This window comes from Pezoporus occidentalis, unplaced genomic scaffold (genome assembly GCF_034315485.1).
Source record: "Pezoporus occidentalis ecotype Australia unplaced genomic scaffold, CSIRO_AGI_Poc_V1 ctg24, whole genome shotgun sequence".
NCBI classification, from domain to species: domain Eukaryota; kingdom Metazoa; phylum Chordata; class Aves; order Psittaciformes; family Psittacidae; genus Pezoporus; species Pezoporus occidentalis.
Window position 1 is genome coordinate 775649 of NW_026914285.1, and position 15436 is coordinate 791084.

The 15436-nt window shown below is 39.7% G+C and overlaps 1 protein-coding gene across 4 annotated transcripts in view; it reads left to right on the forward strand.

The window, feature by feature from the left end:
* USP25 (ubiquitin specific peptidase 25) overlaps positions 1-4496 on the forward strand; it is a 90310-nt gene extending 85814 nt beyond the window's left edge. For all 4 annotated transcript variants that reach the window (XM_062622110.1, XM_062622112.1, XM_062622111.1 and 1 more), the window contains 3 exons: positions 1713-1836; positions 2480-2675; positions 3093-4496. In XM_062622110.1, coding sequence (XP_062478094.1) covers positions 1713-1836; positions 2480-2675; positions 3093-3265 — 493 coding nt within the window. In that variant the 3' untranslated portion in view covers positions 3266-4496. The remainder of the gene's footprint in view (positions 1-1712; positions 1837-2479; positions 2676-3092) is intronic.
* Positions 4497-15436: the final 10940 nt, after the last annotated feature.

The following is a 15436-nucleotide window of genomic DNA, read 5'->3' on the forward strand; positions in this document are numbered from 1 at the left end:
CAAAGGAGATATTTACTGAGGTTCTTACATTGTACACTGTAGAGGGCAGTGGTACCATCCTTATTCTGAAAACAAGACTAAATTGATGAACTATTTAATTCCCTTATTAACACTGAAATAATAAAAATGTAACTTTAAAAGTAAATATATTGTACTTACAATATATTGATTAATATTTAGGACTGCAAGGTACTATAAGCAGATCTCATTGGTGGAAGAAACGGTATCACAGTAGACTCTGAAATTATGGTGCTGGGGTTCATTTTGTTCTTCTAAACAAGGATATTGAAAAGTAAAAGCTTTAAGGAGCCATTGCTATTTTAAGTAGCTTTCTCCTTTCTCTACGTTGTCTCATTGGGAGGCATTACTGTAAGTCTTGAGTTTATTTACTTTGGACAGTTCTGACACGTATTTTTTAGGTATACTCTGCGTGTGCTTACACGTAATTTTTAGCTATGTTTAGTAGTCTGGTGGTTTGATTTTGGTAGTTTAAACTTGACCTCCTGTTCTCACCTGGAGTGAGTGCACAGTGTTCTGTTCCTCTAACCACTCCCTTAGGAAATTTATCTTCCTTGATTCTTTTACGTTTGAATAAGAATGAGATTTATAACCACTTTTTTTTAGGGTAGCTGCCTGAACTGCTTTCAGTGACTGTCATAACTAGGTTTCTGTAAGTCAGAGAATCATAGAATCATAGAATAGTTAGGGTTGGAAAGGACCTTAAGATCATCAAGTTCCAACCCCCCTGCCATGGGCAGGCGCACCTCACACTAAACCAGCTTCGTCCAGCCTGGCCTTGAACACTGCCAGGGATGGAGCATTCACAACCTCCCTGGGCAACCCATTCCAGTGCCTCACCACCCTAACAGGAAAGAATTTCCTCCTTGTATCCAATCTAAACTTCCCCTGTTTAAGTTTGAACCCGTTACCCCTTGTCCTGTCACTACAGTCTCTAATGACGAGTCCCTCTCCAGCATCCCTATAGGCCCCCTTCAGATACTGGAAGGCTGCTATGAGGTCTCCACGCAGCCTTCTCTTCTCCAGGCTGAACAGCCCCAACTTCCTCAGCCTGTCTTCATACAGGAGGTGCTCCAGTCCCCTGATCATCCTCGTGGCCCTCCTCTGGACTTGTTCCAACAGCTCCACGTCCTTTTTATGTTGAGGACATGTCGTGGTTTAAAACCAGTCAGGCAGCACTTCTGGTTTTGAAATGTTGTGGATTCTTCCATCTCTTCAGACTTAAACAGTTTGAATGTACTTCCAGTTAGTGAGGCTAAAAATTCCCAATTTACATTTTAGAAATAAGGTGACAGCTTTCAATTTTATTTTCTAAGGTGTAGAATGGTATCAAGGTATATATGGCAGCAGAAGATCAAACCTAATATGACATAAATGCACGCAGGAAAAAACGAATTTTCATGTATACTCAAGGCTAATCCAAAGCTACTTTTTGAGTGAAATGATATCCATTGTTTTCAGAGAGCTCTGGATCAGACTTCATGTGCAAGCGATGTAACCTGATAATAAAATAAATTGTTTAAATGGACATAAAAGATGAAATTGTGTGGTAGAAAAAACATTATGAAGAGATTGTTGGGGAGGGGTGGACTTACAAATGAGCAAGTGAAGTTACCTGTCCTTTAAAAAGTGTAGTAGTTATCTTGAAACAGAGGATACCTAGATGTTGCATCTAATGTTTTTTATTTCTTCAGCTACATGGAAGCCTTGCTCTACCTTATCTATGCTTACCAGAATAACAAAGAACTCTTATCGAAAGGCCCATACAGAGGGCATGATGAAGAGCTGATATCTCACTACAGACGAGAATGTTTGCTAGTAAGTGAAGGGTGAAGTATGTTTCAGAGTTGAACGTGCTGCATAGCTTTAACAAAATTAATTAGTAGAAAAGTGTTGCATTTTTGTTTCATTTACAAGTTAATACTTAAATTTTTATAAGGAAAAATAGTAGAAGTAATAAAGAAATTATTGGCATTTTGGGGGGAATAATCAATCATGTTCTTTACGACTGTAAATGGTATGCTCGCTGCCATCATGTCTGGGTTAGGTAGGAACAGCAATTGACAGTGTTGGTGAGCAGACTCACTGACTCACCCTGTTGCCACAATTTGATGGGGAGATGAATACTGAGAAAGGCATCAGCAGGAAACAAGGTTGTTTTTCCTTGATTATGTCACTTTTAGCAAAAGTGAGAAAACCAAAGCAGGTGACAGGATCTGGGCCTTCAGCTGCACAGGTTGAGTTGGGAGGTATCAAATGAAGTGGTTTGAGGAACAGCACAAGATCAAGTGGTTTAATAGAGTATATGGTCCTCGCTGTAAATGATAAAGTGTGACTGTGGTTAATACAAATTACCAGGTAGCTTTGTAGGAAGACTGTGCTTTAAACAGAAACTGATGCATGGTAGAACATGATATGCTGTATACTTAAAGGCTTTCCTTTTTTGTGGTGGCTTATGAAGAAACTAAATGAACATGCTGCAGCACTGTTTGAATCAGGAGATGATCAGGAAGTAAACAACGGCCTGATCATTATGAATGAGCTTATTGTCCCATGTTTGCCATTACTACTGGTGGATGAAATGGAAGAAAAAGATATTGTTGCTGTGGAAGATATGAGAAACCGTTGGTGTTCCTATCTTGGACAAGAAATGGAACGTAAGTCATTTATTCATTCAGGTAAAAGGCCCTTTTTTATAAATGTGATGTTTTCCATATCTTGAACTGAACCTGTATCTTCTCTGCCTTGGTAATGTATTTTGAGGTACCCTGACTTTTAAGTAATCCCAGTTTTTCCCATATATTGCACTGGGTTATTAGGCCTTAAAGGAAACATGCTTTTTGAATGGAAAAACATTTGTTTTTCTTAAGACCTTCTTAAGGGGCATTTATATTAACATCTTCCTAGGAATGGTATGTCCTAGTTATCACTGGCAGACTCAAAGGAAGTGGATTATTCCAAGTGAAAGTCCACTTCCTCCCACCCACCATTAAATAAAAATCAGGCAGAAAAAGGAGAATTCCACATCCAATAGAAATACATGCTTATGCTCGGCTTTATTGTTTTATTTGCAGCCAACTTGCAAGAAAAGCTGACAGATTTCCTGCCAAAACTGCTAGATTGCTCTACAGAGATTAAAGGTTTCAATGATCCGCCAAAGTTACCCTCCTACTCCACACATGAACTGTGTGAAAGATACGCCCGAATCATGTTGTCACTCAGTCGAACTCCAGCCGATGGAAGATAAATTCTGCAACCTTCCTAAGCACATTGTATAAACTTTTTTAGTTCTTAAACCTTGCCTTCCTGTCACAGGGTTTGCTTGTTGCTGCTATAGTTTTTAACTTTTTTATTTTAATAACTGCAAAGGAGAAATGACTGTACAAACTTTAGCCAGACTGCAAACAGTTAAAGCTGAGAATCGCATGGCACTCAGTTGTTTCAACCAGAATTGATGCAACATGCAAGTCTGATCATTATGGCAAAACTGCTTTTTTTTGCCACTTATCTGTTACAGTATTACTTTGCTTTTATCTTAAGATCCTTTACTTTATCAACAGCTGTCTGGATCATTTTGTGACTGCAACTACTTTAAGTGTCCAGTGCTGTGTAAATACATAGTACTTGGTAGCTTGTAAATGAAATGAAAGAATAAAGTTTTATTTATGGCTACGTCTGTGTTTGCAAGCAGATGCCGTGTATATTAGTGTAAAATATGGGTATTTTTAGAAGAGATAGAGTATATTGATGGGTTACTCAATTTTATAGACAAGGTCCTTCAGGATTTATGGCCAGTTTAGTTACAGGTAATCGGAGATTACTGTCTGTGAATATACTGAAAAAACTGTCACAGTATTATACACTATGGATTTTTTTTTTTGTATATTATTTACTGATGTGTATGATACTGCACCTGAGCACGTGTGTGTATGGCCATGCCAGGTCCTTTCTGATAGTAGGGACTGGCTTCTGAAGCAAAACAATAATGCACCTTCCTTCAATTCTTAGAAAAAAGTTTGGAAAAAGAACTAAAACTATTTTCAGTGGAAATGTATTACACCCTTTTGAGAAAAATTTTTAGACATTGATTTAAGTAGAGGAAATAAAGATTTTTAAAAAGTGGAATTTGTGAAGCTTAAGAATTAATCAATTTTTCAATTGGTATTTTAGTCATGTAAGTGACCAGAAATAAAACTTTACATTAATTCCTTACTTGAAATGTGTTGCTACAGTTGCAACAAAATATCTCGGAAGTCTTTTATTTGTCCTAAATAAATTTCTGTTGAAACTGGAAGAAAAGATCCATAGGGCTTGTTTGGTAGAACTGAAATACTGTCTGGTTTTAATGAAGAAACCTAATTATTTTGTGGAAAGAGAAATTTAATGCATTCTTAGGTAATCGTGTTACTTGACACTATTTTGATTTCTACTCTTTATAGAGAACATTTTGTGTTAGAACAGTAAAACATGTAAATGTTTGTTTGTATGTTTTTATTGGAGCGGCACTTAACTTTTCATTACAGGCTTTCAAGTGGCATTTATTCAACTTATCTACTAATAAAAACACAGGGAAGGAGTGGCTAAGTTCAGACTACCTAGAAATACAGTGAGCAGAAATGTAGGCATCTCTTATGCAAAAGAGTCAGAGCTCAATCTTGGTACGTATTGGTCTTCAAAGTTGTTCACTCTTGAGAGATACTGGATCGCAATATACAGTGAATAGAATGTGGCCTTCAATTCAAAACCTTTGAAGGAACGTTTCCGTCTCCTGTTTTCAATATTGGAGTGCTTCATACTTTTGTCAGAGTATTCATTTATCAAACTTTTGTTTAAAAAAGAATATTGAACTCTTACAAGTGCAGTACTACTCAGGAGCCTTTTTTAGATCTGAAACTATTGATGGGTGAAATACCAGTTCTAAAGGAAAAAGATGTGCATATTGTGAAATGAATGAAGGTACCTTTTAAAAGATTTCACATTTTGTATCTGTTGCACTTTAATTTGAAACTCAAGAATATGCCTACTTAGCACTGTGTGTTTTTAAACAAGGCTTTGAACAGATTAGACTTCTCATTTGCCTTTTTCAGTAATGGTAAAAACAAAAGTGAAAGAGCAGTTTTATTTCTTTATTACTAACAGGTTTTGAATTCAAATGTTTGTGAAAACTTTTAAGGAAAGCTCCCTTCTAGCCCCGCAGGAGCCAGTTACCCTCATCTGTGTAAACTTCCGTGGCTAACACAGGGGAGAAAGCACTCTTTCTAAGGTAAAAAGAGGAAGAAAGTATCTCATTTGGGAAGAGTATCTAAAATATTAAAATCAGAAGGAAGCAAGCAAGGATGAGATGTTTTCTTCTTCTTCTTTCAGGTTTTTTCATATTTTTAAAGTGCAACAGTAATCCATCATAGTTCATAGTACTGAAGATAAATACATATTTATTTGCAATGACTTGAATTTTTGAGTTGGAAAGGTCTGTCTGGTAGAGCAGTAATAAATATGTATTTTACTATTTTATTGTCTTTTAAGTATCTTGTATGAGTTTAAATCCTCACTATAATTTCTTAAGGTATTGTTTTGTTTTAAAAACCTTGCTTTTTTCACTGCAATAAGATAGCTGATAGCTTGGATTCACGATGCCTGGCACATAACCTACACAAATAACTAAGTTGGTAAAGTATACAGTCCATTTGGCTTAATAATCTGTGACTAAATTACATAAGTAGATATTTTTCTTCAGTATGGGAATTACAAGATTTTTATCAGGCTGCTTTTTCAGTTTACAGAGCACAAAAAGGGAATTTAACCCAAATTCATTTACCAAGTCACTTGCAACATCTAGTAATTGTGAGGGTTGGTTGTTTTTTCCAGGTGTGTCTTCACACTATGGGGGGACCCTGAAGGCACTGCAGTCTTACAGTTATGTGTATTCCCCCACCCCTGTGTGTCTTCTTTTTAGCTGACCTCTAATATTTCTGCACTTTAACTGATACTTTGGTAATATTAAATACCCTGTTGTTTGCTGCCTAGAGAGGCTGTGGAGCGTCCTGCTCTGAAGATATTCAAAACCTGCCTGGACACGATTCTGTGCGACCTGCTCTGGGAGAACCTGCTTTAGCAGGAGAGTGCTCTAGATGAGCTCTAGAGGTCCCTTCCAACCCCAGCCATCCTGTGATTCTGTGATTCTAGTTAAAGCTGCCGTAGCAGGTCTGTTAGTTCCAGCCTAGCAGAAGACCATGAGCAGCAGCAGAATTAATCAGCACAAATGGATTGATGGGAGTTAATTTGTACTACTTCGATGTGATATTTGAGATCACACCAGGCACAAGGGGGTAGACTAAACCAGTGTTACTGAGTCACTATTGCTTTGTAGACAATCTGTACTTTAGCTGCAGTGAATGGCTGATGCAGTGAAGAGATTTGCTCTAGAAAACGTAAGCATGAGCATAGTCAAAAGCGTGGGCTTCGGATTCAAGCATTAAAACACAACAAAATCTGATGTCTGTATTCAATATCTATATCTTTCAGATTATTTTAGGTTACTCCAGTAGTTGTGAAGACTGCAGCTTCAAAAAGGTACCAAACATATACAGTAGCATACAAGAAGCAGGCTGATACTGCCCAAAATACATAAAGGTCCTAAAAGCTAAAAGAGAATGGTGGTTGTTTATATTCTTCATTTTGTGCTGTTTCTGAAAGTCCAATGAGTCCAAATGTCTGTGGGAGGCCTTACATAAACACAAGAATGTTGATGCAACCTCATCTATATGGCATTTTCCAACATAAATACATAACATTAATTTTTTAAAAAATATATTCTAGAAGGATGCAAGACAAATGGTGAGAAAGTAATGGAAAGGTTGCAATACCTGTTTCTGGAGAGAATATTAATACAGATATAATAAAAAAATCTCTTATCCAAAGAGGTCTTTTAGCAAAATCAGGTAGGTAGAATTCAACAGAGGAATTAGTCTTTCATGTGAAACAGATTCTTTTTTCAGATGATTAATACCCAATTTTTCTTTACATATTGTGTCCTATAGAAGATTTTTTGAAATCCTGGGCTTGGTGGATAAACTATTAACTGAAAGCAGTCTTAAGGAGCATCTTTCTTTGTAGGTATGATGTCGGTATTCCCCTAGTTGGGTTTCCCTCAGCAGAATCCTCCTGCTTGGCTCAGGTCTTCTATTTCAGTTTTGATCCTTAAAGGAGCAAAGCCACAGAACTTTTGCAGACACCTCCATTTCTTGTAGCTCCAGCCATCACTACTGCATACGCATGTGCTCCAACTTTATTGACTTGGCTACAAACTTTTCTTTATAAGGAATTTCAGCTCTTCACTGTAAGTAGCAAGAAGAGATCCATGCTTCTCACAAACAGCTCCTTGAGGCTTTGAAAGAAGAGCTTGACTTTTTTTTTTATTTTTTTTTTTTTCCTGTTAGGATCAACCCAAATCCCTTCTCACAAGCTGGGAAACGTATAGTGAGAAAGGCTTCTTTTCAGAATGTGTTCACTGGATGGATTCGTCGTGAGTGTTAAGGATATGGTCATCCTTTGTCTTTCCTTTGATATCTTAACTGAAGGAGCTCAAATAAAGGCTTGGGCTCCATGATTTGTTATTTCACCCTTTTTATTTTTCATTTCCCTCCTGCCCTGTTGTTCCCCATTGAAGTCACTTAAGTATCTGCTTTCCAGGCTTAATAGTTTATTTAGTTTTTACTTCACTACTAAACTGGTAGGGAAGGCACGGTGGTGATACAGAACCAGGATTCTTCTGCTTCCATCTGATTAGTGTAGGCTTCAGTTTTCACCTCTGCAGGCTCCTAAGTGCTTTTGTTGGCACTGCTCTGGTGTGTGTATGCCTGTGCAGGATCTGTGGGTCAGATAACACCGTCTACATGTGTTGTCTGGCAATTCAGCATCAAGAGCCTGAAATAGAAAAGTTATGGCTAGTTCAGGCTGCTGACTTTTTCTGTTCAGTCTCTTGGCGCATCAAAAAAGAAAGAAATAAAAACTTTCAGAGCACTCTCTGAAGCGGGCACTTTGGAAGCATAAGGGGTGTCTTATGTATTGTATCTTGGCACTATCTGTCCAAGTTTATGAAGGCTGTAGAGGGTGTTCCTGATGTTGAATAATCCTCAGTTTACCCTGATCTTCATGCTTTGTTTTGCATATTGAAGTTGCAGTCAGATGTAAATTTTGGCAAAAATCTTGCTGTGCTGGTTTTAGTTAGTATCTAAACAGTCCATACCCATATCTGTGTTCTGTGCCTAGGTATTTCCTATCACTTTGAAGGACTGTATCTTCTTCACTGTCTGTGTGAAAGTTCTATGACCCTGTTTGTTTTTTGTGGACATGCTCACAACAGGGAGAGAGCAATAATTCCTGTTGAAGTAAACATAGTAAACTTTAACATGGATTAGAAAAAAAACCCAAACATTTTCTCATGCTATGCAAAAAAAGTCAGCGTGAAGTAATGAAATTTGAAGAAAACTTTATGCCTTCTTAGGGAAGAGGTTGGAGTGTTAGGCTTTTGACACAGATCTTGATCTGTGGAACTGAAAGTCTTGTAACTTTTAATAGCTCAAGGTAATAACATTCCTGTAATCTTATGAAGGTCTTTTGTTTGGAAAGATTCTTTAAGTTTGCCTCTCATAAAGCAAATTTAAAAAAAAAACAAGCAAACAAAAAAAACCTAACAGCCAAAATACTCCTCCACACAAAATCAAATAACAAAACCTCCACTCCTTGAGGGAGATAATAGTGTTCTGAGAAGCCCAAGTTAAGTTTGGATGCTCAAAAGACTTCTTATCTCCTCCCTTCCATGCTCATGTTATTTTAAACAAGTATGTTCAATTTTGGAATATGTACAATTTCCGTTTGGATTTCTGAAGGAAATTCATCCGATTTCTTTGAAGATGAGATTAAGACCTGTCATTGTATTTGGCACAGGCACTTGTTCCACCGTCAGCTGATGGTGATTTTAGTTACGTGGTTGTTGCAAAGTACTTGAACAGATGCTTTCTCGGTTCCATATCCATCCGTCAGATGGATTCATCAGTACTTTACATATGAAGATTTATACTGGTGTACTTGAGCAAATGACCTCCATTATCCTTTTTAATGGTCCAGTTTAATTCTGCTATTCAAATGCCTTGCACTGGGCAAGTAAAGCAGTACAGATTTTGTTTCCTACCATTTGTTTCCACTGAATACAGTGGAAGTGACATCTCTGTGTTATCTGGACTTATGAAGAGATTGTGTAGTGCTTTGTGCTCTGTGAAATCGTGTAACTGAAATGCAAAGTTGATGGAGTTAATTACCTTCTGTAATGGGATAGCTCCTCCAGGGGTCTGTGGGCTCTCCCTGCAGGCAACGCTGGAGCTCCCTGTACCAGTACAGTTAGATTTGGCACTAGACTTGCTGTAACGCCAGCACCATGGTTCTCCAGCATAATAGCAGATGTCCCGAGAGCTTGTGCAGCAGGGTTGTATAGGAAATTATCAGGATGCATGTGGGAAGCTACTTCTAGATGTTAAGTCCCTGAGTTACAAATTTCAGCATTAGTAGTAGGCCATCTATACCAGGAAAAGGTAGATACTCGGGTTGAAAAGACATCAGGCAGACTGCAGATGAACACAGGTATGCTGAAAGGGAAACCTTTGCATTCTGAAAAATCTGATGAGGTGGCAGCCAAATAGTGAAGAATACAGCAAATGTACTTGAAGTTTTCTGTTCGATTCTGACCAAGCTCTTACATACTGTAAAACAATAGTTTAAAAGGTTTTAATTCTTATCTTAAATGGTCTATCTCCCTAAACTGGAAATACGGAACTTTTCACTGGAGTGCTCCATTACAGTTTATTTATTTTTGGTTTATTTTCCTGTTGATCTTATCAGCTGACCTATATAGGAAATCATTTAAAATGAATGCATAAATTTGGACAGCCTTTCTTCTCTAAGCATATAAAAAAAACAACCTATGTATTCTTGACAATGCTTTTGTATTACAGATTTTACAGTTTCTGTGGGCTTTGCCTGGACCAGGTTTGGTTTGGTGTTATGCCTGTGATGCTTTTTCTGTTTTCTGGAGAGCTGCATGGTGTAAGTGATCATTTCAGAGACTCTGATGTGACTGTCTTGGGGAACACGGTCGTCTATGGCCTGAAGTGTATTACTGTTGTGCACCGTTAAAGGCATGAATGCTTCCCTCAGCGATGGGGACAGTGATGTGGGGGTTTAATCTTCAGAGGAAAAGGGTCCTGAAATGTTTGGAATCTCTTCTGTCTATATAGGTTTACTGAAAGTATCAAAGTCTGGTGATGGGTGATGAGGAACTGCAGAACGACAATGGGAGGACCCTGCCTGTACTGGGGAGTACTTTGGAAGGCCCAGGGATGCTCTTGGCCTGTAGCAGCAGGTTTCCAGATGGAGGTGGGCGGGGATCTCCTTTCCTGCACCCTGAGGCTGGGTTTGTAGAATCATAGATTGGTTTGGGTTGGAAGGGACTTTAAAGCTCATCCAGTTTCAACCCCCTCCCACGGGCAGGGACACCTTCCACTAGGCCAGGTTGCTTAAAGCCCTGTCCAACCTGGCCTTGAACACTGCCAGGGATGGGGCAGCCACAACTTCTCTGGGCAACCTGTGCCAGTGTCACACTCATAGAATTCCTTCCCAATGTCTAATCTAAATCTATCCTCTTCTACTTCAAAGCCATTCCCTCTGGTGTCACTACTTGCCCTTGTAAAAAATCCCTCTACAGGTTTCTTGTAGGCCCCCTTCAGGCACTGGAAGCTGCTCTAAGGTCTCCCCTGAGCCTTCTCCAGGCTGAATAAGATGAACTGTCTCAGCCCGTCTTCACAAGATGGGTGCTCCAGCCCTTGGACCATCTTTGTGGCCTCCCCTGCACTCTGTCAAGCAGGTCCAAGTTCTTGAGCTGGAGGGCCCCGTGGCTGAATTAATACAGCTGGGGTCTCATGAGAGCAGAGTAGAGGGGGAGAATCACCTCCTTCGGCCCGCTGGTCACACTCCTTTTGTTGCAGCCCAGGGTACAGTTGGCTTTCTGGCTGCAGGCACACACTGCTGGCTCATGTTAAGTTTCTCATCAACCAACGCGCCCAAGTCCTTCTCAGGGCTGCTCTCAATCCAGTCTCTTCCCAGCCTGTTTGTGCTTGGATTGCCCCGACCCAGGTGCGGGACCTTGCACTTGGCCTTGTTGAACTTCTCGAGGTTCTTTAACTGGAGCCGATTTCCCCAGCGCCCGGGGCACTCTGGAGGTCAGGATGCCGGGGGAAGGCGCGGGCCGCCTCAGCCCTGTGACTGGCGGCAGCTCCCGCCGGCGGCACTCGGGTTTCCCGGGGCGGAGAAGCCCGAACCCCTCTCGCAGGTCTGGGGCCGCCATCTGCGGGGCTAGGGCGACACCTGCCGGTCACCGTCCGTCCGTGCGGCGGGGCAGGGGGGCCCGGGGAGCGGGTCGGTGAGATTGCCGTGTTTAAACTTGCCCTGATGAAGGGGTGATCGCGGTGCCCGCCTGACAGCTGAGTGACTGTTGGTCTGCAGCATCCTACTCAGTGCCGGCAAAAAAATTAAGAGGAGAGTAATCTTTATTACATTCACCTGTTTTGAGATTTAGTAGGCAGAGCAGAGATTACTTTAGCTAATTAGGCTCTCTAATTGGATTTAAAATGTTGTTAACCTTTTAAATAGGCTCTTCAGAGTAGTATGTCAGTATGTGCTGGGCTAATTTGCAGACAGCTATTGGTTCCACTTGGAGGGCTGACAAGTGGAGGGCAGGTAAGGGGTCAGGTTGCTCTTTGGTGAAGGGAGGGGAAGGTAATGTCTGGGGCCCTGCTCTGCCGTGGCCAGCGTGCAGGAGGGGAAGGTGGTGCTTTGACAGTGAGTGCAAACGTGCAGCTTCTCCGTGTGTAACACTTGGCTGGGTATGTGCCCATGTAGCTTTCTGCCTTACTTTCTGCATCACTGACCACTCACAAAGCTAGCTGGGATTGTACCAGGATGCTGAACAAAGAGAGAAAACTCTATCAAAAAGAGCTTTTTCTGTCCTTTGACATTGTCTTGCCTTTGTGTTTGCCTTTTATATGGCGCACATTGCATTTCTTCATTCCACAGACAGTAAGGAGTTCCTCCTACACAAAACCACAAGATGCATGTTACACAGTGCCTAAAATGACTGGCCAAAATTGTGGTGGGCACAAAAGCTACAGAGCAACATAATGTTATTTGCTAGACATATTGGATGGTATGATTGCCCTTTTACAATTTTTGGACCGGAATTGTTGATGACTTTTTTGTTTTTGATGGATTAAGTTGTGCTTAATGTGTTACTCAGTCCCAAGTATCTAAAGCCAAAATAACACTATATGAAAATGTCAGAGGTAACGTGAGATAGTTACATATACTCATGATCAAAACCATAAAGACGGGTGGAATTTGGGTCTGCTGCAGTATATCTGCAAGAGCAATTATTTCCCTTCACCCAATGTGCTTTTGGACTTCTCATATTTTCTGTCTCCCTTTAACAACCTAACAGTACATGAAATCATGTGGGCACAAAAGAAGATACACATTCATTTACTCAAACTTGCCCTTTTAAGTAGAATCCAAATTTACAAACCTCTGATACTCAGTTTTCATATATCAGTAAGAAGTTTAAATCCCCCAACTCTCAAGACCCATTGCATTTTTCTTTCTTGCCCTAATAAATGCTGTTCCACTGCTTGTAAGGTATAGCATGCTGCAGGAATTGGGGAACAGGACAGCACTAGGCCATTTGTGGTGGCTATACTTAAGAGCTTTGTCTGATGGATTTTATTAATGCAGCAGTTGCTCTGCTGCTTTCTGTCCTGCTTTCTTGACCAAAGATGATGCTCTACCTGCTACATGGAACTCAGCCTTACTGTCCCAGCAGTGTCACATGGTGGACTGCTGGTAGCATGTCATACGGCTGTCAGTCTGGTGACGATGGACTTGTATCACTTTGCAAATGGAAAGCTCAAGGGCTGACAGCAGTCCTCAGCTGCCAGCCTGCTCTATCAAAGTCCTGGCACTGTATAGAAGGAAATATGTTTCTGGTGCTTAGCTTTTTCCACAGTTCTGTTTCCAAATGCTTTGCTGAACAGTAGCTAGTAACTTTCTTCAGTTGCTTTCCTTTTTCATCATACTCATTACAAAATATTCAAAGAGAAGGTTTGCCAGAAGTCAAGGATGGAGTTAGTGCATGCAGAGTAATGCTCATTTCTTTCATCACACAGATCTTTGTTCCCTTTATGTTAATTTGCTGGGTCCAGCTTGGAGTGAGCAACCTGTAGCTATGAAATGCCAGACTGAGATACAGAATTTCTCTTAATGGAGGTACCTACATTGTTGGTAGAAGTAAAGTAAAAAGCCCAATTTAAAAGAAAAGAAAGCCAACCTCCAAACAAACAGTACTTTACCTGCCCTCACATTATTACCAGCTATACGTGTGCCTTCTTGTGGAATGAAAGTGCAATAAATTGGAGGGTTTTTTTGTCATTATAGACTTTGTTCTTACTGTTAAGCTCTTTCTAAAATCTGTTGGGAGGTTTCTGAACTGATTCACTCTCCGACGTGTTCAAACTAACATAGTCCAGCCCTTTCCACTCCTCATGTATCAAGGGTTGCAAGTCCTCTGCATGATTCATTCAGCAAAGTTTATGCTGTAATGGAAATGTGCAGTGGGAATATGTAGTTATAACCTGCACAGTCTGAAATGACACAGACTCGGAAAAACCTTAATGTGATATGTTGTAATGAGGGGTTATAAAAGTATGGAACAAAGGTTCCTGCCCTGTTTCTCCTTTGAATGATTGATTGGACACTGCTTGGAAACATGCTTTCAGTTTTGGAGAGCCAAGTATTGTCTGTTGTGGTTTATAAGCAGGTATTCCTGAGCAAATACAGTGCTTCAGAAACTAGACCTGACACTCACTTGAGGCAAGGAGGAATGCAAAACTTGGAGATGTGTAGTCTCATCATCATGATCTGGTTTGTGTTTAAGTATACCATTTAAACTTCAGTTGAGAGGAAAAACTCTGCTGTTAGTGTACTAAAATAATGAGCAGTAAGAGTAAATACCTGTCTTAAACATCTAATTTTAAAAGACAGAGTGGAGAAAGTTATGTCCTTCCCAGTGTACGGAAAGGAAGCTGAGCAGAAATAAATGAAAAGTAAGGTTAGGCTATGTCCTTGTGGACTGTATTTCTGATTGGAATATAGAATCTTACTTACAGAACCATGAGCTTCCAGAGAAGCTGGTTGAATGATTCCTCTTTCCCACTCAAGAAAGCCTAAAATATGTTAAAAACAAGTTTTGATTGTGTGCTGTCAAGCCAGTCTTCATCTGTTCCTCCTACAGATCAGACAGAACAGTTGCTGGCTATAGTATGGGATTGGCACAAGTGTGTGTGTGTATGTGTGTGTTTGTGTGCGTATTCTGATTCTTCCGCCACAGTGGAGAAAATGGAATATACAGTACATTCAGAAAAAGGCAGAAACCTTTAGACTCTCATTTTAACACGTTCGTGGATGGCTGTAGGGTTTCCATGCAAGCAGATTTCTGTGCAAGGCCTCTGTGGTTCCATCTTGAAAGTTGATAATCAATATTTTTGTTCAAAGCTACTCAGACCTCTGCAGATATGCTACCCTAAAAATGATTTAAAGATTTTGTTTTGATTTTATTTTTGAAAATTTAGTTATTTTAAAAATTACTTTTGAAAGTAATGAAACATTAAAAATGATGAAAAATCTATAGAAATAATAGGTCAAATATAAATACAGAGGTTGTAGAATGGTATGTGGGACACACTTTTCAGAACATTAGCCTTTGGTATCATATATTCATGCTCCATGTCAAATCTGTATTTCTCTTGAATAGCATTGCCATTTTATAGGTAATATGGAAAAAAATATTATTTACAATATAGTTGAAAGCAGAATAACACCCATTTTAGAATAACTGTAATGTCAAAGTCTATTAAAATTCAGCTTTATTATGCCAATATTAAAAGTGTTGGAGCATGTGCACCACAGGGATTTAGCTATTAGCTGTTTCTGTGCTAAATGGGATTTCAACCAAGCTTTTTTTTTTTAAAAAAGAATATATATACTGAAGATAAAAGTGGACATAAACTGTCATTTACAGCTTCTAGTTTGTACTTTTTTTCCCTCTATTAAATCCTTTGTGCCCCAAGTGAACTGTAAGATTCCAAAAGCGTTTTGTGCATGGCTTTTTGTATGGCTACCATGGCTCACTGTTTGCATAAACAGCAGCAGCAACTTGGATACCAATGCAAAACAGCTTTGTTGAAATGACCATTTAGTGGCAAGTGGTTCTAGGATCCTGCTTTTATTCCTTATTTAGTTGTACTTCCCTCCTCCTGAAGGA